Here is a 22940-nt window from a genome sequence, read left to right on the forward strand (position 1 = left end):
GGCTGTGTGTGTTTTCATACACTGGAGATGGGGCTGATGGGGCTGTGTGTGTTTTCATACACTGGAGATGGGGCTGTGTGTGTTTTCATACACTGGAGATGGGGCTGTGTGTGTTTTCATACACTGGAGATGGGGCTGATGGGGCTGTGTGTGTTTTCATACACTGGAGATGGGGCTGATGGGGCTGTGTGTGTTTTCATACACTGGAGATGGGGCTGTGTGTGTTTTCATACACTGGAGATGGGGCTGATGGGGCTGTGTGTGTTTTCATACACTGGAGATGGGGCTGATGGGGCTGTGTGTGTTTTCATACACTGGAGATGGGGCTGATGGAGCTGTATGTGTTTTCATACACTGAGATGGGGCTGATGGAGCTGTATGTGTTTTCATACACTGGAGATGGGGCTGATGGGGCTGTATGTTTTCATACACTGAGATGGGGCTGATGGAGCTGTATGTGTTTTCATACACTGGAGATGGGGCTGATGGGGCTGTATGTTTTCATACACTGGAGATGGGGCTGATGGGGCTGTGTGTGTTTTCATACACTGGAGATGGGGCTGATGGGGCTGTATGTTTTCATACACTGAGATGGGGCTGATGGAGCTGTATGTTTTCATACACTGAGATGGGGCTGATGGAGCTGTATGTGTTTTCATACACTGGAGATGGGGCTGATGGGGCTGTATGTTTTCATACACTGGAGATGGGGCTGATGGTGCTGTATGTGTTTTCATACACTGGAGATGGGGCTGATGGGGCTGTGTGTGTTTTCATACACTGGAGATGGGGCTGATGGGGCTGATGGTGCTGTATGTGTTTTCATACACTGGAGATGGGGCTGATGGGGATGTGTGTGTTTTCATACACTGGAGATGGGGCTGATGGAGCTGTGTGTGTTTTCATACACTGGAGATGGGGCTGATGGGGCTGTATGTGTTTTCATACACTGGAGATGGGGCTGATGGGGCTGTATGTGTTTTCATACACTGGATATGGGGCTGATGGGGCTGTATGTGTTTTCATACACTGGAGATGGGGCTGATGGGGCGGTATGTGTTTTCATACACTGGAGATGGGGCTGATGGGGCTGTATGTGTTTTCATACACTGGAGATGGGGCTGATGGTGCTGTATGTGTTTTCATACACTGGAGATGGGGCTGATGGTGCTGTATGTGTTTTCATACACTGGAGATGGGGCTGATGGGGCTGTATGTGTTTTCATACACTGGAGATGGGGCTGTATGTGTTTTCATACACTGGAGATGGGGCTGATGGTGCTGTATGTGTTTTCATACACTGGAGATGGGGCTGATGGGGCTGTATGTGTTTTCATACACTGGAGATGGGGCTGATGGAGCTGTATGTGTTTTCATACACTGGAGATGGGGCTGATGGAGCTGTATGTGTTTTCATACACTGGAGATGGGGCTGTGTGTGTTTTCATACACTGGAGATGGGGCTGATGGGGCTGTGTGTGTTTTCATACACTGGAGATGGGGCTGATGGGGCTGTGTGTGTTTTCATACACTGGAGATGGGGCTGTGTGTGTTTTCATACACTGGAGATGGGGCTGTGTGTGTTTTCATACACTGGAGATGGGGCTGATGGGGCTGTGTGTGTTTTCATACACTGGAGATGGGGCTGATGGGGCTGTGTGTGTTTTCATACACTGGAGATGGGGCTGTGTGTGTTTTCATACACTGGAGATGGGGCTGATGGGGCTGTGTGTGTTTTCATACACTGGAGATGGGGCTGATGGGGCTGTGTGTGTTTTCATACACTGGAGATGGGGCTGATGGAGCTGTATGTGTTTTCATACACTGAGATGGGGCTGATGGAGCTGTATGTGTTTTCATACACTGGAGATGGGGCTGATGGGGCTGTATGTTTTCATACACTGAGATGGGGCTGATGGAGCTGTATGTGTTTTCATACACTGGAGATGGGACTGATGGGGCTGTATGTGTTTTCATACACTGGAGATGGGGCTGATGGGGCTGTATGTGTTTTCATACACTGGAGATGGGGCTGATGGGGCTGTGTGTGTTTTCATACACTGGAGATGGGGCTGATGGGGCTGTATGTTTTCATACACTGGAGATGGGGCTGATGGGGCTGTGTGTGTTTTCATACACTGGAGATGGGGCTGATGGGGCTGATGGTGCTGTATGTGTTTTCATACACTGGAGATGGGGCTGATGGTGCTGTATGTGTTTTCATACACTGGAGATGGGGCTGATGGTGCTGTATGTGTTTTCATACACTGGAGATGGTGCTGATGGTGCTGTATGTGTTTTCATACACTGGAGATGGGACTGATGGGGCTGATGGGGCTGTGTGTGTTTTCATACACTGGAGATGGGGCTGTGTGTGTTTTCATACACTGGAGATGGAGCTGATGGGGCTGTATGTGTTTTCATACACTGGAGATGGGGCTGATGGTGCTGTATGTGTTTTCATACACTGGAGATGGGGCTGATGGGGCTGTATGTGTTTTCATACACTGGAGATGGGGCTGATGGGGCTGTATGTGTTTTCATACACTGGAGATGGGGCTGTGTGTGTTTTCATACACTGGAGATGGAGCTGATGGGGCTGTGTGTGTTTTCATACACTGGAGATGGGGCTGTGTGTGTTTTCATACACTGGAGATGGAGCTGATGGGGCTGTATGTATTTTCATACACTGGAGATGGGGCTGATGGTGCTGTATGTGTTTTCATACACTGGAGATGGGGCTGATGGGGCTGTATGTGTTTTCATACACTGGAGATGGGGCTGATGGGGCTGTATGTGTTTTCATACACTGGAGATGGGGCTGATGGGGCTGTATGTGTTTTCATACACTGGAGATGGGGCTGATGGGGCTGTATGTGTTTTCATACACTGGAGATGGGGCTGATGGGGCTGATGGAGCTGTATGTGTTTTCATACACTGGAGATGGGGCTGATGGGGCTGTATGTTTTCATACACTGGAGATGGGGCTGATGGGGCTGTGTGTGTTTTCATACACTGGAGATGGGGCTGTGTGTGTTTTCATACACTGGAGATGGGGCTGATGGTGCTGTGTGTGTTTTCATACACTGGAGATGGGGCTGATGGGGCTGTATGTGTTTTCATACACTGGAGATGGGGCTGATGGGGCTGTATGTGTTTTCATACACTGGAGATGGGGCTGATGGTGCTGTATGTGTTTTCATACACTGGATATGGGGCTGATGGGGCTGTATGTGTTTTCATACACTGGAGATGGGGCTGTGTGTGTTTTCATACACTGGAGATGGGGCTGATGGAGCTGTGTGTGTTTTCATACACTGGAGATGGGGCTGATGGGGCTGTGTGTGTTTTCATACACTGGAGATGGGGCTGATGGTGCTGTATGTGTTTTCATACACTGGAGATGGGGCTGATGGGGCTGTATGTGTTTTCATACACTGGAGATGGAGCTGATGGGGCTGATGGTGCTGTATGTGTTTTCATACACTGGAGATGGGGCTGATGGGGCTGTATGTGTTTTCATACACTGGAGATGGGGCTGATGGGGCTGTGTGTGTTTTCATACACTGGAGATGGAGCTGATGGGGCTGATGGTGCTGTATGTGTTTTCATACACTGGAGATGGGGCTGATGGTGCTGTATGTGTTTTCATACACTGGAGATGGGGCTGATGGGGCTGTGTGTTTTCATACACTGGAGATGGGGCTGATGGGGCTGTATGTGTTTTCATACACTGGAGATGGGGCTGATGGGGCTGTATGTGTTTTCATACACTGGAGATGGGGCTGATGGGGCTGTGTGTGTTTTCATACACTGGAGATGGGGCTGATGGAGCTGTATGTGTTTTCATACACTGGAGATGGGGCTGATGGGGCTGTATGTGTTTTCATACACTGGAGATGGGGCTGATGGTGCTGTGTGTGTTTTCATACACTGGAGATGGAACTGATGGAGCTGTATGTGTTTTCATACACTGGAGATGGGGCTGATGGTGCTGTGTGTGTTTTCATACACTGGAGATGGGGCTGATGGAGCTGTATGTGTTTTCATACACTGGAGATGGGGCTGATGGAGCTGTATGTGTTTTCATACACTGGAGATGGGGCTGATGGGGCTGTATGTGTTTTCATACACTGGAGATGGGGCTGATGGGGCTGTGTGTGTTTTCATACACTGGAGATGGGGCTGATGGAGCTGTGTGTGTTTTCATACACTGGAGATGGGACTGATGGGGCTGATGGGGCTGTATGTGTTTTCATACACTGGAGATGGGGCTGATGGTGCTGTGTGTGTTTTCATACACTGGAGATGGGGCTGATGGGGCTGTATGTGTTTTCATACACTGGAGATGGGGCTGATGGAGCTGTGTGTGTTTTCATACACTGGAGATGGGGCTGATGGAGCTGTGTGTGTTTTCATACACTGGAGATGGGGCTGATGGAGCTGTGTGTGTTTTCATACACTGGAGATGGAGCTGATGGGGCTGTGTGTGTTTTCATACACTGGAGATGGGGCTGATGGGGCTGTATGTGTTTTCATACACTGGAGATGGGGCTGATGGGGCTGTATGTGTTTTCATACACTGGAGATGGGGCTGATGGGGCTGTATGTGTTTTCATACACTGGTGATGGGGCTGATGGGGCTGTGTGTGTTTTCATACACTGGAGATGGGGCTGATGGAGCTGTATGTGTTTTCATACACTGGAGATGGGGCTGATGGGGCTGTGTGTGTTTTCATACACTGGAGATGGAGCTGATGGGGCTGTGTGTGTTTTCATACACTGGAGATGGAGCTGATGGTGCTGTATGTGTTTTCATACACTGCCGCAGCCCTTACAGTAGAAATCTAGTAGTATTGTTATTGTAAATCTAGTAGTGGTGTTATTGTAAATCTAGTAGTATTGTTATTGTAAATCTAGTAGTGGTGTTATTGTAAATCTAGTAGTGGTGTTATTGTAAATCTAGTAGTGGTGTTATTGTAAATCTAGTAGTATTGTTATTGTAAATCTAGTAGTGGTGTTATTGTAAATCTAGTAGTATTGTCCCTCAGCTCCAGACCTTGATCCTGTCAGCTGATCCTGGATCAGACTACAGGATAGACCGGGCCCTGAACGAAGCCTGTGAGTCTGTTATCCAGACGGCCTGCAAACACATCCGCAGCGGGGACCCCATGTGAGTACCATCTCACGCACACACACACACACACACACACACACACACACACAGAAGAACAATCGCATGCACACACATGTGTGTGTACTGTGATCTCAGATGCACGCAGACACAGACGCTGAGTAAATGCACACCTTTCTTTTCTACCTGTGATGGTTGGCGGCACCTCCAGCTGTGTCTTTCCTGCTGTGTCAGTCTGTTCAGAATAAAGGGGTTTGTTACCTGTCAGGAATATCACTGTTGTCTTGAACAACAGGCCACTGGCAGGAATATCACTGTTGTCTTTGTCTTGAACAACAGGCCACTGGCAGGAATATCACTGTTGTCTTTGTCTTGAACAACACGCCACTGGCAGGAATATCACTGTTGTCTTTGTCTTGAACAACAGGCCACTGGCAGGAATATCACTGTTGTCTTTGTCTTGAACAACAGGCCACTGGCAGGAATATCACTGTTGTCTTTGTCTTGAACAACAGGCCACTGGCAGGAATATCACTGTTGTCTTTGTCTTGAACAACAGGCCACTGGCAGGAATATCACTGTTGTCTTTGTCTTGAACAACAGGCCACTGGCAGGAATATCACTGTTGTCTTTGTCTTGAACAACAGGCCACTGGCAGGAATATCACTGTTGTCTTTGTCTTGAACAACAGGCCACTGGCAGGAATATCACTGTTGTCTTTGTCTTGAACAACACGCCACTGGCAGGAATATCACTGTTGTCTTTGTCTTGAACAACACGCCACTGGCAGGAATATCACTGTTGTCTTTGTCTTGAACAACACGCCACTGGCAGGAATATCACTGTTGTCTTTGTCTTGAACAACAGGCCACTGGCAGGAATATCACTGTTGTCTTTGTCTTGAACAACACACGCCACTGGCAGGAATATCACTGTTGTCTTTGTCTTGAACAACACGCCACTGGCTGGAATATCACTGTTGTCTTTGTCTTGAACAACAGGCCACTGGAAGGAATATCACTGTTGTCTTTGTCTTGAACAACACGCCACTGGCAGGAATATCACTGTTGTCTTTGTCTTGAACAACACGCCACTGGCAGGAATATCACTGTTTGTCTTTGTCTTGAACAACAGGCCACTGGCAGGAATATCACTGTTGTCTTTGTCTTGAACAACAGGCCACTGGCAGGAATATCACTGTTGTCTTTGTCTTGAACAACACGCCACTGGCAGGAATATCACTGTTGTCTTTGTCTTGAACAACAGGCCACTGGCAGGAATATCACTGTTGTCTTTGTCTTGAACAACACGCCACTGGCAGGAATATCACTGTTGTCTTTGTCTTGAACAACACGCCACTGGCTGGAATATCACTGTTGTCTTTGTCTTGAACAACAGGCCACTGGAAGGAATATCACTGTTGTCTTTGTCTTGAACAACAGGCCACTGGCAGGAATATCACTGTTGTCTTTGTCTTGAACAACAGGCCACTGGAAGGAATATCACTGTTGTCTTTGTCTTGAACAACAGGCCACTGGCAGGAATATCACTGTTGTCTTTGTCTTGAACAACACGCCACTGGCAGGAATATCACTGTTGTCTTTGTCTTGAACAACAGGCCACTGGCAGGAATATCACTGTTGTCTTTGTCTAGAACAACAGGCCACTGGCAGGAATATCACTGTTGTCTTTGTCTTGAACAACAGGCCACTGGCAGGAATATCACTGTTGTCTTTGTCTTGAACAACAGGCCACTGGAAGGAATATCACTGTTGTCTTTGTCTTGAACAACAGGCCACTGGCAGGAATATCACTGTTGTCTTTGTCTTGAACAACACGCCACTGGCAGGAATATCACTGTTGTCTTTGTCTTGAACAACAGGCCACTGGCAGGAATATCACTGTTGTCTTTGTCTTGAACAACAGGCCACTGGCAGGAATATCACTGTTGTCTTTGTCTTGAACAACAGGCCACTGGCAGGAATATCACTGTTGTCTTTGTCTTGAACAACACGCCACTGGCAGGAATATCACTGTTGTCTTTGTCTTGAACAACAGGCCACTGGCAGGAATATCACTGTTGTCTTTGTCTTGAACAACACGCCACTGGCAGGAATATCACTGTTGTCTTTGTCTTGAACAACACGCCACTGGCAGGAATATCACTGTTGTCTTTGTCTTGAACAACAGGCCACTGGCAGGAATATCACTGTTGTCTTTGTCTTGAACAACAGGCCACTGGCAGGAATATCACTGTTGTCTTTGTCTTGAACAACAGGCCACTGGCAGGAATATCACTGTTGTCTTTGTCTTGAACAACAGGCCACTGGCAGGAATATCACTGTTGTCTTTGTCTTGAACAACAGGCCACTGGCAGGAATATCACTGTTGTCTTTGTCTTGAACAACAGGCCACTGGCAGGAATATCACTGTTGTCTTTGTCTTGAACAACACGCCACTGGCAGGAATATCACTGTTGTCTTTGTCTTGAACAACACGCCACTGGCAGGAATATCACTGTTGTCTTTGTCTTGAACAACAGGCCACTGGCAGGAATATCACTGTTGTCTTTGTCTTGAACAACAGGCCACTGGCAGGAATATCACTGTTGTCTTTGTCTTGAACAACAGGCCACTGGCAGGAATATCACTGTTGTCTTTGTCTTGAACAACAGGCCACTGGCAGGAATATCACTGTTGTCTTTGTCTTGAACAACAGGCCACTGGCAGGAATATCACTGTTGTCTTTGTCTTGAACAACAGGCCACTGGCAGGAATATCACTGTTGTCTTTGTCTTGAACAACACGCCACTGGCAGGAATATCACTGTTGTCTTTGTCTTGAACAACACGCCACTGGCAGGAATATCACTGTTGTCTTTGTCTTGAACAACACGCCACTGGCAGGAATATCACTGTTGTCTTTGTCTTGAACAACACGCCACTGGCAGGAATATCACTGTTGTCTTTGTCTTGAACAACAGGCCACTGGCAGGAATATCACTGTTGTCTTTGTCTTGAACAACAGGCCACTGGCAGGAATATCACTGTTGTCTTTGTCTTGAACAACACGCCACTGGCAGGAATATCACTGTTGTCTTTGTCTTGAACAACACGCCACTGGCAGGAATATCACTGTTGTCTTTGTCTTGAACAACACGCCACTGGCAGGAATATCACTGTTGTCTTTGTCTTGAACAACAGGCCACTGGCAGGAATATCACTGTTGTCTTTGTCTTGAACAACACGCCACTGGCAGGAATATCACTGTTGTCTTTGTCTTGAACAACACGCCACTGGCTGGAATATCACTGTTGTCTTTGTCTTGAACAACAGGCCACTGGAAGGAATATCACTGTTGTCTTTGTCTTGAACAACACGCCACTGGCAGGAATATCACTGTTGTCTTTGTCTTGAACAACACGCCACTGGCAGGAATATCACTGTTTGTCTTTGTCTTGAACAACAGGCCACTGGCAGGAATATCACTGTTGTCTTTGTCTTGAACAACAGGCCACTGGCAGGAATATCACTGTTGTCTTTGTCTTGAACAACACGCCACTGGCAGGAATATCACTGTTGTCTTTGTCTTGAACAACAGGCCACTGGCAGGAATATCACTGTTGTCTTTGTCTTGAACAACACGCCACTGGCAGGAATATCACTGTTGTCTTTGTCTTGAACAACACGCCACTGGCTGGAATATCACTGTTGTCTTTGTCTTGAACAACAGGCCACTGGAAGGAATATCACTGTTGTCTTTGTCTTGAACAACAGGCCACTGGCAGGAATATCACTGTTGTCTTTGTCTTGAACAACAGGCCACTGGAAGGAATATCACTGTTGTCTTTGTCTTGAACAACAGGCCACTGGCAGGAATATCACTGTTGTCTTTGTCTTGAACAACACGCCACTGGCAGGAATATCACTGTTGTCTTTGTCTTGAACAACAGGCCACTGGCAGGAATATCACTGTTGTCTTTGTCTTGAACAACAGGCCACTGGCAGGAATATCACTGTTGTCTTTGTCTTGAACAACAGGCCACTGGCAGGAATATCACTGTTGTCTTTGTCTTGAACAACACGCCACTGGCAGGAATATCACTGTTGTCTTTGTCTTGAACAACAGGCCACTGGCAGGAATATCACTGTTGTCTTTGTCTTGAACAACAGGCCACTGGCAGGAATATCACTGTTGTCTTTGTCTTGAACAACAGGCCACTGGCAGGAATATCACTGTTGTCTTTGTCTTGAACAACACGCCACTGGCAGGAATATCACTGTTGTCTTTGTCTTGAACAACAGGCCACTGGCAGGAATATCACTGTTGTCTTTGTCTTGAACAACAGGCCACTGGCAGGAATATCACTGTTGTCTTTGTCTTGAACAACAGGCCACTGGCAGGAATATCACTGTTGTCTTTGTCTAGAACAACAGGCCACTGGCAGGAATATCACTGTTGTCTTTGTCTTGAACAACAGGCCACTGGCTGGAATATCACTGTTGTCTTTGTCTTGAACAACACGCCACTGGCAGGAATATCACTGTTGTCTTTGTCTTGAACAACACGCCACTGGCTGGAATATCACTGTTGTCTTTGTCTTGAACAACTGGCCACTGGCAGGAATATCACTGTTGTCTTTGTCTTGAACAACAGGCCACTGGCAGGAATATCACTGTTGTCTTTGTCTTGAACAACAGGCCACTGGCAGGAATATCACTGTTGTCTTTGTCTTGAACAACAGGTCACTGGCAGGAATATCACTGTTGTCTTTGTCTTGAACAACAGGCCACTGGAAGGAATATCACTGTTGTCTTTGTCTTGAACAACAGGCCACTGGCAGGAATATCACTGTTGTCTTTGTCTTGAACAACAGGCCACTGGCAGGAATATCACTGTTGTCTTTGTCTTGAACAACAGGCCACTGGCAGGAATATCACTGTTGTCTTTGTCTTGAACAACAGGCCACTGGAAGGAATATCACTGTTGTCTTTGTCTTGAACAACAGGCCACTGGCAGGAATATCACTGTTGCCTTTGTCTTGAACAACACGCCACTGGCAGGAATATCACTGTTGTCTTTGTCTTGAACAACAGGCCACTGGCAGGAATATCACTGTTGCTTTGTCTTGAACAACAGGCCACTGCAGGAATATCACTGTTGTCTTTGTCTTGAACAACTGGCCACTGGCAGGAATAGGCTCCCGAGTGGCGCAGCGGTCTAAGGCGCTGGATCTCAGTGCTAGAGGTGTGACTACAGACCCTGGTTTGATTCCAGGCTGTATCACTACCGGCCTTGATTGGGAGTCTATAGGGCGGCGCACCATTGGCCCAGTGAGAGAAAATGTACTTTTTACTCCATACCTCACACCCACAAGTACTCGTTAAATTTTGACATTCTGGTTATCCGCAAATTATTTATTTTTTTAAACAGAAAACCGCGCCGTATGGTTTGATTAATATAATGAATTTGAAATGGTTTGTACTTTTACTTTTGATACTTAAGTATTTTTAAAACCAAATACTTTTAGACTTTCACTCAAGTAGTATTTTACCGGGTGACTTTCACTCAAGTAGTATTTTACCGGGTGACATTAACTCAAGTAGTATTTTACCGGGTGACTTTCACTCAAGTAGTATTTTACTGGGTGACTTTCACTCAAGTAGTATTTTACTGGGTGACTTTCACTCAAGTAGTATTTTACTGAGTGACTTTTACTCAAGTAGTATTTTACTGGGTGACTTTCACTTTGAAATGAGTTGCAAAATGAATAGGAAATATAGTGAAGACAAGGTTATAAATAATGATTTTAAAATGAAATAATAATTGTGTCCTTCAAACTTTGCTTTCGTCAAAGAATCCTTCATTACAGCCTTGCAGACCTTTGGCATTCTAGTTGTCAATGTGTTGAGGTAATCTGAAGAGATTTCACCCCATGCTTCCTGAAGCTCCTCCCACAAGTTGGATTGGCTTGATGGGCACTTCTTACCGTACCATACGGTCAAGCTGCTCCCACAACAGCTCAATAGGGTTGAGATCCGGTGACTGTGCTGGCCACTCTATTATAGACAGAATACCAGCTGACTGCTTTGTTCGGCACGGTGTCAGTAATATGTTCGGCACGGTGTCAGTAATCTGTTCAGGCTGGGCATGGTGTCAGTAATATGTTCGGCACGGTGTCAGTAATCTGTTCAGGCTGGGCACGGTGTCAGTAATCTGTTCGGCACGGTGTCAGTAATCTGTTCGGCACGGTGTCAGTAATCTGTTCGGCACGGTGTCAGTAATCTGTTCGGCACGGTGTCAGTAATCTGTTCGGCACGGTGTCAGTAATATGTTCGGCACGGTGTCAGTAATATGTTCGGCACGGTGTCAGTAATATGTTCGGCACGGTGTCAGTAATATGTTCGGCACGGTGTCAGTAATCTGTTCAGGCTGGGCACGGTGTCAGTAATATGTTCGGCACGGTGTCAGTAAAATGTTCAGGCTGGGCACGGTGTCAGTAATATGTTCGGCACGGTGTCAGTAATCTGTTCAGGCTGGGCACGGTGTCAGTAATATGTTCGGCACGGTGTCAGTAATCTGTTCGCACGGTGTCAGTAATCTGTTCGGCACGGTGTCAGTAATCTGTTCGCACGGTGTCAGTAATATGTTCGCACGGTGTCAGTAATATGTTGCACGGTGTCAGTAATATGTTCGGCACGGTGTCAGTAATATGTTCGGCACGGTGTCAGTAATCTGTTCGGCACGGTGTCAGTAATCTGTTCGGCACGGTGTCAGTAATCTGTTCGGCACGGTGTCAGTAATCTGTTCGGCACGGTGTCAGTAATATGTTCGGCACGTTGTCAGTAATATGTTCGGCACGGTGTCAGTAATATGTTCAGGCTGGGCACGGTGTCAGTAATATGTTCAGGCTGGGCACGGTGTCAGTAATATGTTCGGCACGGTGTCAGTAATATGTTCGGCACGGTGTCAGTAATATGTTCGGCACGGTGTCAGTAATCTGTTCGGCACGGTGTCAGTAATCTGTTCGGCACGGTGTCAGTAATCTGTTCGCACGCGGTGTCAGTAATCTGTTCGCACGGTGTCAGTAATATGTTCGGCACGTTGTCAGTAATATGTTCGGCACGGTGTCAGTAATATGTTCAGGCTGGGCACGGTGTCAGTAATATGTTCAGGCTGGGCACGGTGTCAGTAATATGTTCGGCACGGTGTCAGTAATATGTTCGGCGCGGTGTCAGTAATCTGTTCGGCACGGTGTCAGTAATATGTTCAGGCTGGGCACGGTGTCAGTAATATGTTCGGCACGGTGTCAGTAAAATGTTCAGGCTGGGCACGGTGTCAGTAATATGTTCGGCACGGTGTCAGTAAAATGTTCAGGCTGGGCACGGTGTCAGTAATATGTTCAGGCTGGGCACGGTGTCAGTAATCTGTTCGGCACGGTGTCAGTAATCTGTTCGGCACGGTGTCAGTAATCTGTTCGGCACGGTGTCAGTAATATGTTCAGGCTGGGCACGGTGTCAGTAATATGTTCGGCACGGTGTCAGTAATATGTTCGGCACGGTGTCAGTAATATGTTCGGCACGGTGTCAGTAATCTGTTCGGCACGGTGTCAGTAAAATGTTCAGGCTGGGCACGGTGTCAGTAATATGTTCGGCACGGTGTCAGTAAAATGTTCAGGCTGGGCACGGTGTCAGTAATATGTTCAGGCTGGGCACGGTGTCAGTAATCTGTTTGGCACGGTGTCAGTAATCTGTTCGGCACGGTGTCAGTAATCTGTTCGGCACGGTGTCAGTAATATGTTCGGCACGGTGTCAGTAATATGTTCAGGCTGGGCACGGTGTCAGTAATATGTTCGGCACGGTGTCAGTAATATGTTCGGCACGGTGTCAGTAATATGTTCAGGCTGGGCACGGTGTCAGTAATCTGTTCGGCACGGTGTCAGTAATCTGTTCGGCACGGTGTCAGTAATCTGTTCGGCACGGTGTCAGTAATCTGTTCGGCACGGTGTCAGTAATCTGTTCGGCACGGTGTCAGTAATATGTTTCGGGGATGGGTTCAGCGTGGCGTCGGGGATGGGTTCAGCGTGGCGTCGGATGGGTTCAGCGTGGCATCGGAGATGGGTTCAGCACTGTGTCTAATCTGTTCAGGCTGGGCACGGCGTCGGGGATGCGTTCAGCGTGGCATCGGGGATGGGTTCAGCGTGGCATCGGGGATGGGTTCAGCACTGTGTCTAATCTGTTCAGGCTGGGCACGGCGTCGGGGATGGGTTCAGCGTGGCGTCGGGGATGGGTTCAGCGTGGCGTCGGATGGGTTCAGCGTGGCGTCGGGGATGGGTTCAGCGTGGCGTCGGGGATGGGTTCAGCGTGGCGTCGGGGATGGGTTCAGCGTGGCGTCGGGGATGGGTTCAGCGTGGCGTCGGGGATGGGTTCAGCACTGTGTCTAATCTGTTCAGGCTGGGCACGGCGTCGGAGATGGGTTCAGCGTGGCGTCGGGGATGAGTTCAGCGTGGCGTCGGGGATGAGTTCAGCGTGGCATCGGGGATGGGTTCAGCACTGTGTCTAATCTGTTCAGGCTGGGCACGGCGTCGGGGATGGGTTCAGCGTGGCATCGGATGGGTTCAGCGTGGCATCGGGGATGGGTTCAGTGTGGCATCGGAGATGGGTTCAGCACTGTGTCTAATCTGTTCAGGCTGGGCACGGCGTCGGGGATGGGTTCAGCGTGGTGTCAGGGATGGGTTCAGCGTGGCATCAGGGATGGGTTCAGCGTGGCATCGGAGATGGGTTCAGCACTGTGTCTAATCTGTTCAGGCTGGGCACGGTGTCGGGGATGGGTTCAGCGTGGCGTCGGGGATGGGTTCAGCGTGGCGTCGGGGATGGGTTCAGCGTGGCGTCGGGGATGGGTTCAGCGTGGCGTCGGGGATGGGTTCAGCGTGGCGTCGGTGGATGGGTTCAGCATGGCGTCGGCGTTGGGTTCAGCGTGGCATCGGAGATGGGTTCAGCGTGGTGTCTTGGATGGGTTCAGCGTGGCATCGGAGATGGGTTCAGCACTGTGTCTAATCTGTTCAGGCTGGGCACGGCGTCGGGGATGGGTTCAGCGTGGTGTCAGGGATGGGTTCAGCGTGGCATCGGGGATGGGTTCAGCGTGGCATCGGAGATGGGTTCAGCACTGTGTCTAATCTGTTCAGGCTGGGCACGGCGTCGGGGATGGGTTCAGCGTGGTGTCAGGGATGGGTTCAGCGTGGCATCGGGGATGGGTTCAGCGTGGCATCGGAGATGGGTTCAGCACTGTGTCTAATCTGTTCAGGCTGGGCTGCAGGGAACTTTCACATCTCTCTGTTTGTTCTGAGACTGTTTTTAATCATCTCAGCTCTTCGCAAGACAGAGTTGTGGTTGTAAAGGGATGGAGAAGCTTCTAATTGGCTCGTTCATCCCCCTTCCTGTCCACTCTAACTGTTCTCCAGGTCGTTCATCCCCCTTCCTGTCTACTCTAACTGTTCTCCAGGTCGTTGCTGGATGTGTTGTTAGTCAATTGGCCCAGAGGCATCCGGGTTGGTGGAGGGTTTGGCCGGCAGGGATGTCCTTGTCCCATGTCCTTGTCCCATCGCGCACTAGCGACTCCTGTGGCGGGCCGGGCGCAGTGCATGCTGACACTGTCGCCAGGTGTTTCCTTTGACACGTTGGTGCGGCTGGCTTCCGGGTTAAGTTGGCATTGTGTCAAAAAGCAATTTGGCTTGGTTGGGTTGTGTTTCGGGGGATGCATGGCTCTCGACCTTCGCCTCTCCCGAGTCCGTACGGTAGTTGCGGTGATGGGACAAGACTGTAACTACCAATTGGAAACCACAAAATTGGGGAGAAAAAGGGGTAGAGGAAAAAATATATATAAAATAATGTTTGTAAAAAGTTGCATTTGACATGTCGGGAGACGTCTATAGAAACAGAACCTCTAGTTCTGTGGCGACGTCATGGTGTCTCTTGGGATTTATTGTGACCTTTTTGATTGGTTGATAAAGTCATTTCCATATTGTGTGTGTGTGTGTGTGTGTGTAGGATCCTGTCTTGCCTGATGGAGCACCTGTATACAGAGAAGATGGTGGAGGACTGTGAACGCAGACTACTGGAGCTGCAGTACTTCATCTCTAGAGACTGGAAGTAAGTCAACCATGACCCCTGACCCCTAACCCCTGACTGTGAACGCAGACTACTTCATCTCTAGAGACTGGAACTAAGTCAACCACCTATTGCCAATGTCTGTCTATGGAGATTGCATGGCGGTGTGCCTTAACCTTAAATTAAAGCTGCAATAGGTAACTTTTTTGGGAGAACCGACCAAATTAACATAGAAATGTGAGTTATAGATCTGTCATTCTTAATGAAATCAAGTCTAAACATGCTGACCAGACCAGACGCGTCACGTGCTCGAGCGTTGCAAAATACATTTACACGTTACATGTTATTCAATCATTCACCCACACTGCTCGTGTGCGCCAAAGAGTGTCTGTCTGCGTAGCAAATCCTGCATCTATCATCTCCTCATTGTCTTTTAGGAGCGTATACCCATGTGGGTGATTTAAAGATGAACTGAGGTCCACACTCTAGTCGTGGTGGCAATACACCTTAAAGTTGGTTGCCAACCGCCATATAAAGTCAGAAGAAGCCTGAAGGAGGAGAGATTACTAAAGCCGAATTCGGTTTACCGTTTTAGCTGTGGATTCATTGTCGGAGTAGAGGACCTTGTGCATTTCAGGTAAAATAACAACTCAATGTTTTTATCCCAGGACAAATTAGCTAGCAACAGCAAGCTAGCTAAATAGGACAAATTAGCTAGCAATAGCAAGCTAGCTAAATAGGACAAATTAGCTAGCAACAGTAAGCTAAATTGCCATAAATGTTTAATAGAATAGAATAAAACTTGCTTTTCAACCTGTCCCCAAATGAATATAGATGGTTCAGAGTTTGTTTTGACATTCAACCTACTGATAGTCTGGTGTGGTGCATAGTGCACCTTTAACAACAAAACATCTGGCTCATCTAGTGGAAATTGTGCCGTTGTGGTTCATGACAATAAGCATCAACCTCTGTATAAGAAGTGCCACACTGTCTAACTCTCTACTGCCCCCTGTCTGCTACACTGTCTAAATCTCTACTGCCCCCTGTCTGTCAGACTGACACACTGTAACTCTCTACTGTCCCCTGTCTGCCACACTGTCTAACTCTCTACTGCCCCCTGTCTGCCACACTGTCTAACTCTCTACTGCCCCCTGGCTGTCAGACTGTCTAACTCTCTACTGCCCCCTGTCTGTCAGACTGACACACTGTCTAACTCTCTACTGCCCCCTGTCTGTCAGACTGTCTAACTCTCTACTGCCACCTTTCTAACTCTCTACTGCCCCCTGGCTGTCAGACTGTCTAACTCTCTCCTCCTTATACAGGATGGGGTCCAGTCTGGTAGAGGAAGTGCCACACTGTCTAACTCTCTACTGCCCCCTGGCTGTCAGACTGTCTAACTCTCTACTGTCCCCTGTCTGCCACACTGTCTAACTCTCTACTGCCCCCTGTCTGCCACACTGTCTAACTCTCTACTGCCCCCTGGCTGTCAGACTGTCTAACTCTCTACTGCCCCCTGTCTGTCAGACTGACACACTGTCTAACTCTCTACTGCCCCCTGTCTGTCAGACTGTCTAACTCTCTACTGCCCCCTTTCTAACTCTCTACTGCCCCCTGGCTGTCAGACTGTCTAACTCTCTACTGCCCCCTGTCTGACACACTGTCTAACTCTCTACTGCCCCCTGTCTAACTCTCTACTGCCCCCTGGCTGTCAGATTGTCTAACTCTCTACTGCCCCCTGTCTGACACACTGTCTAACTCTCTACTGCCCCCTGTCTGACACACTGTCAAACTCTCTACTGCCCCTGGCTGTCAGACTGTCTAACTCTCTACTGCCCCCTGTCTGACACACTGTCTAACTCTCTACTGCCCCCTGTCTGACACACTGTCTAACTCTCTACTGCCCCCTGTCTGACACACTGTCAAACTCTCTACTGCCCCTGGCTGTCAGACTGTCTAACTCTCTCCTCCCTCTACCAGACTGGACCCCATCCTGTATAAGAAGTGCCACACTGTCTAACTCTCTACTGCTCCCTGGCTGTCAGACTGTCTAACTCTCTACTGCCCCCTGGCTGTCAGACTGTCTAACTCTCTCCTCCCTCTACCAGACTGGACCCCATCCTGTATAAGAAGTGCCAGGGTGACGCTGCCCGGCTGTGCCACACCCACGGCTGGAATGAGACCAGCGAGCTGATGCCACCTGGTGCCGTGTTCTCGTGTCTCTATCGCCATGCCTACCGCACCGAGGAGCAGGGACGACGGGTAAGAGATTCAGGAGTAGCGGAGATGAACTAGTTCCCATGGTTACACATTACTACTATGCTAGAACACATGTTGTTGGAGATGGTGGTGAGGAAGATGAGGGTGGTGGTGAGGAAGATGAGGGTGGTGGTGAGGAAGATGAGGGTGGTGGTGAGGAAGATGAGGGTGGTGGTGAGGAAGATGAGGGTGGTGGTGAGGAAGATGAGGGTGGTGGTGAGGAAGATGAGGGTGGTGGTTGGTAATGACAGTGGTAGGTGGTTGGTAATGAGTGGTAGGTGGTGGTGGGGAGTGGTAATGACTGGTAGGTGGTGGTGAGGAAGATGAGGGTGGTGATTGGTAATGACAGTGGTAGGTGGTGGTGGTTGTTGGTAAGGACAGTGGTTGGTGGTGGTTGGTAATGACAGTGGTAGGTGGTGGTGCTGGTTGGTAATGACAGTGGTAGGTGGTGGTGCTGGTTGGTAATGACAGTGGTAGGTGGTGGTTGGTAATGACAGTGGTAGGTGGTGGTTGGGATTGGTAATGACAGTGGTAGGTGGTGGTGGTGGTTGGTAATGACAGTGGTAGGTGGTGGTGGTGCTTGGTAATGACAGTAATTGTTCCTTACTGTGCTGAATCTGATGGACATAAATGGCTACAATATTGTCTAACAATATCCCATCTGATATCTGTGCTGTTATAATGACCTTCCACTGGTATGTGTGTGTATATCACGTGTGTGTGTGTGTGTGTGTGTGTGTTGTTTAGCTGTCTCGTGACTGTAAGGTAGAGGTACAGAGGATCCTCCACCAGAGGGCGCTAGATGTGAAACTCGACCCTGATCTCCAGAAGCGCTGTTTGACTGACCTGGGGAAGTGGTGTAGTGACAAGACTGGCACGGGACAGGTAGGTTACACACACACACACACACACACACACACACACACACACACACACACACACACACACACACACACACACACTGTTTGACTGACCTGGGGAAGTGGTGTAGTGACAAGACTGGCACGGGACAGGTAGGTTACACACACACACACACACTGTTTGACTGACTTGGGGAAGTGGTGTAGTGACAAGACTGGCACGGGACAGGTAGGTCACAGACAGACAGACAGACAGTTGAAACCAGCCAGACCTACTGCTATCGACACCAGGAGACAAACAGACAGGCAGGCAGGCAGGTGAAACCAGCCAGACCTACTGCTATCGACACCGGGAGGGAGGCAGGCAGGCAGGCAAGGCAGGCAAGGCAGGCAGGGCAGGGCAGGCAGGGCAGGGAGGCAGGCAGGCAGGCAGGCAGGCAGGCAGGCAGGCCTACTGCTATCGACACCTGGAGGCAGGCAGACCTACTGCTATCGACACCTGGAGGCAGACAGACCTACTGCTATCGACACCTGGAGGCAGTCAGACCTACTGCTATCGACACCTGGAGGCAGACAGACATACTGCTATCGACACCTGGAGGCAGACAGACCTACTGCTATCGACACCTGGAGGCAGGCAGACAGACAGACAGACAGACCTACTGCTATCGACACCTGGAGGGCAGGCAGACAGACAGACAGACAGACAGACCTACTGCTATCGACACCTGGAGGCAGGCAGACAGACAGACAGACAGACAGACAGACAGACAGACCTACTGCTATCGACACCTGGAGACAGACAGACAGACCTACTGCTATCGACACCTGGAGACAGACAGACAGACAGACCTACTGCTATCGACACCTGGAGACAGACAGACAGACAGACAGACAGACCTACTGCTATCGACACCTGGAGACAGACAGACAGACAGACAGACCTACTGCTATCGACACCTGGAGACAGACAGACAGACAGACAGACAGACAGACAGACAGACAGACAGACCTACTGCTATCGACACCTGGAGGCAGACAGACAGACAGATTCGCTGTATGACCAACCAGGTAGGAGGACAGATTTACAGAAACCGACACTGGCTTCATCCCAACTCCCCCAAAGTGTCTGTACTTTTTCACATGGAGTTAAGAATGTTGGAAAACACCCTCCAGCCAATGCCTACGCCAATCAGATGAGATTTAGACTACTGAAAATTGGTGGAGAATCAGCACTAAATTTCCTACATCAACCCCTGGGCATTCTGGGAGAGCTGCCAATGTCCCCCAAAAAATGCAAGATAAGCCCATTGGGCCTCTTACATAAATGTTAACAAAATAAGCACAAACTAATAGGGCATTCACATAGAAGCTCTTAGCTAAATGCTAATGAGCAAAAACAAACAAAGTAATTGCAAAGACAGGTAAATCCAGCTCATAAAGTTACACAAGCATAGCAGAGGGGGGAAGAACAGAGGAGGAACAGCAGCATGTGTCCACAGAGCAGAGTGGGGAAGAACAGAGGAGGAACAGCAGAATGTGTACACAGAGCAGAGGGGGGAAGAACAGAGGAGGAACAACAGCATGTGTACACAGAGCAGAGGGGGGAAGAACAGAGGAGGAACAGCAGCATGTGTACACAGAGCAGAGGGGAAGAACAGAGGAGGAACAGCAGCATGTGTTCACAGAGCAGAGGGGGAAGAACAGAGGAGGAACAGCAGCATGTGTTCACAGAGCAGAGGGGGAAGAACAGAGGAGGAACAGCAGCATGTGTTCACAGAGCAGAGGGGAAGAACAGAGGAGGAACAGCAGCATGTGTTCACAGAGCAGAGGGGAAGAACAGAGGAGGAACAGCAGCATGTGTTCACAGAGCAGAGGGGGAAGAACAGAGGAGGAACAGCAGCATGTGTTCACAGAGCAGAGGGGGAAGAACAGAAGAGGAACAGCAGCATGTGTTCACAGAGCAGGGGGAAGAACAGAGGAGGAACAGCAGCATGTGTTCACAGAGCAGAGGGGGAAGAACAGAGGAGGAACAGCAGCATGTGTTCACAGAGCAGAGGGGGAAGAACAGAGGAGGAACAGCAGCATGTGTTCACAGAGCAGAGGAGGAACAGCAGCATGTGTTCACAGAGCAGAGGGGAAGAACAGAGGAGGAACAGCAGCATGTGTTCACAGAGCAGAGGGGGGAAGAACAGAGGAGGAACAGCAGCATGTGTTCACAGAGCAGAGGGGGGGAGAACAGAGACTGGCTCCATCACAGAGCAGAGGGGGAGAACAGAGACTGGCTCCATCACAGAGCAGAGGGGGAGAACAGAGACTGGCTCCATCACAGAGCAGAGGGGAGAACAGAGGAGGAACAGCAGAATGACTGGCTCCATCACAGAGCAGAGGGGGAGAACAGAGGAGGAACAGCAGAATGACTGGCTCCATCACAGAGCAGAGGGGGGTAGAACAGAGACTGGCTCCATCACAGAGCAGAGGGGGGGAGAACAGAGGAGGAACAGCAGAATGACTGGCTCCATCACAGAGCAGAGGGGGTAGAACAGAGACTGGCTCCATCACAGAGCAGAGGGGGAGAACAGAGGAGGAACAGCAGAATGACTGGCTCCATCACAGAGCAGTGGGGGGAGAACAGAGGCTCAACTGTTCTGGGGAACTACAGGAACTACAGGAAGCTTCATCATTTCAGATAATGTGACCGGTGATTTGAAGAACGCAATATTCTGTATCTGCTAACGTATTGCACAAGTTGACTGCAGGTATAAAGGAGCTACAGAAATTGAACTTTATGTGTGTGTGACGTTGTGTGATGGCTGTTTCCAAGTCCCCTGGTGTACGGTATACACCATCAAGCCTTCCACATGAGGGATTACAATAATGTGTTACTGCCCTTGCTTGGCTTCTCAAGTACTGACTATGTTTGCTTGATATATATGAAGGCGGTTGTGATGGTGTGTGACGGCGTTGTGATGGTGTGTGTGACGGCGTTGTGATGGTGTGTGTGACGGCGTTGTGATGGTGTGTGTGACGGCGTTGTGTGCGGCATTGTGTAGCGGCATTGTGTGACGGCATTGTGTGACGGCGTTGTGTGACGGCATTGTGTGAGCGGCCTTGTGTGACGGCATTGTGTGGCGTTGTGTGACGGCATTGTGTGGACGGCGTTGTGATGCTGTGTGACGGCGTTGTGTGACGCCGTTGTGATGGTGTGTGTGACGGCGTTGTGTGACTGCGTTGTGATGTGTGTGTGTGATGGGTGTGTGACGGCGTTGTGATGGTGTGTGTGACGGCGTTGTGACGGCGCTGTGATGGTGTGTGTGACGGCGTTATGATGCGTTGTGTGACGGCGCTGTGATGGTGTGGTGATGGTGTTGTGTGATGGCGTGGTGATGGTGTTGTAACGGCGTTGTGATGGTGTGTGTGACGGCGTTGTGTGATGGCGTTGTGATGTGTGTGTGTGATGGTGTTGTGATGGTGTTGTGACGGCGTTGTGATGGCGTTATAGCGGCGTTGTGTGAAGGCATTGTGTGACGGCGTTGTGATGCTGTGTGTGGCGGGCGTTGTGTGACGCCGTTGTGATGGTGTGTGTGACGGCGTTGTGTGACTGCGTTGTGATGGTGTGTGTGTGTGATGGTGTGTGTGACGGCGTTGTGATGGTGTGTGACGGCGTTGTGTGACGCGTTGTGTGACGGCATTGTGTGGCGTCGTGATGGTGTGTGTGACGGCGTTGTGTGTGGCGTTGTGATGGTGTGTGTGTGATGGTGTGTGTGACGGCGTTGTGTGACTGCGTTGTGATGGTGTGTGTGTGATGGTGTGTGTGACGGCGTTGTAACGGCGTTGTGTGGCGCTGTGATGGTGTGGTGATGGTGTTGTGTGATGGCGTGGTGATGGTGTTGTAACGGCGTTGTGATGGTGTGTGTGACGGCGTTGTGTGATGGCGTTGTGATGGTGTGTGTGATGGTGTTGTGACGGCGTTGTGACGGCGTTGTGATGGCGTGGTGATGGTGTGTGACGGCGTTGTGATGGTGTGGTGATGGTGTGTGACGGCGTTGTGATGGTGTGTGACGGCGTTGTGACGGTGTGTGACGGCGTTGTGACGGTGTGTGACGGCGTTGTGATGGTGTGGTGATGGTGTGTGTAACGGCGTTGTGTGACGGCGTTGTGATGGTGTGTGTGTTCTAGGAGTTGGAGTGTCTGCAGGACCACCTGGAAGACCTGCTGACAGGGTGTGGAGAGGTGGTGGGCAACCTGACAGAGCTGCAGTCTGAGGTACACTGTCTGTCTGTCTTCATGTTGGACGACTGTGGCTCCAAAATTACCCTGATGAAGATGAGCAAAAAAGACTGGATAAAATAAATTATACAAATACTAAACTATATTATTACTGAGTTATATTAGTTAGTATGAGTTATATTATATAGTATGAGTTATATTATATAGTATGAGTTATATTATATAGTATGAGTTATATTAGTAGTAATTATATAGTATTAGTTATATTATATAGTATGAGTTATATTATATAGTATGAGTTATATTATATAGTATGAGTTATATTATATAGTATGAGTTATATTATATAGTATG

The 22940-nt window shown here is 49.2% G+C and overlaps 1 protein-coding gene across 1 annotated transcript in view; it reads left to right on the forward strand.

Moving 5' to 3' along the window:
- The window catches only part of LOC135532853 (Golgi apparatus protein 1-like), a gene marked incomplete at both ends in the record, with an annotated part of 76567 nt that extends 53945 nt beyond the window's left edge, over window positions 1–22622 (forward strand). Inside the window, 5 exons of the mRNA XM_064960284.1 lie at window positions 5053–5174; window positions 15181–15282; window positions 17346–17499; window positions 18244–18381; window positions 22536–22622. Coding sequence (XP_064816356.1) covers window positions 5053–5174; window positions 15181–15282; window positions 17346–17499; window positions 18244–18381; window positions 22536–22622 — 603 coding nt within the window. The remainder of the gene's footprint in view (window positions 1–5052; window positions 5175–15180; window positions 15283–17345; window positions 17500–18243; window positions 18382–22535) is intronic.
- Between the last annotated feature and the right edge of the window lie 318 nt (window positions 22623–22940).

Source organism: Oncorhynchus masou, unplaced genomic scaffold, assembly GCF_036934945.1.
Source record: "Oncorhynchus masou masou isolate Uvic2021 unplaced genomic scaffold, UVic_Omas_1.1 unplaced_scaffold_2062, whole genome shotgun sequence".
Classification (NCBI taxonomy): domain Eukaryota; kingdom Metazoa; phylum Chordata; class Actinopteri; order Salmoniformes; family Salmonidae; genus Oncorhynchus; species Oncorhynchus masou.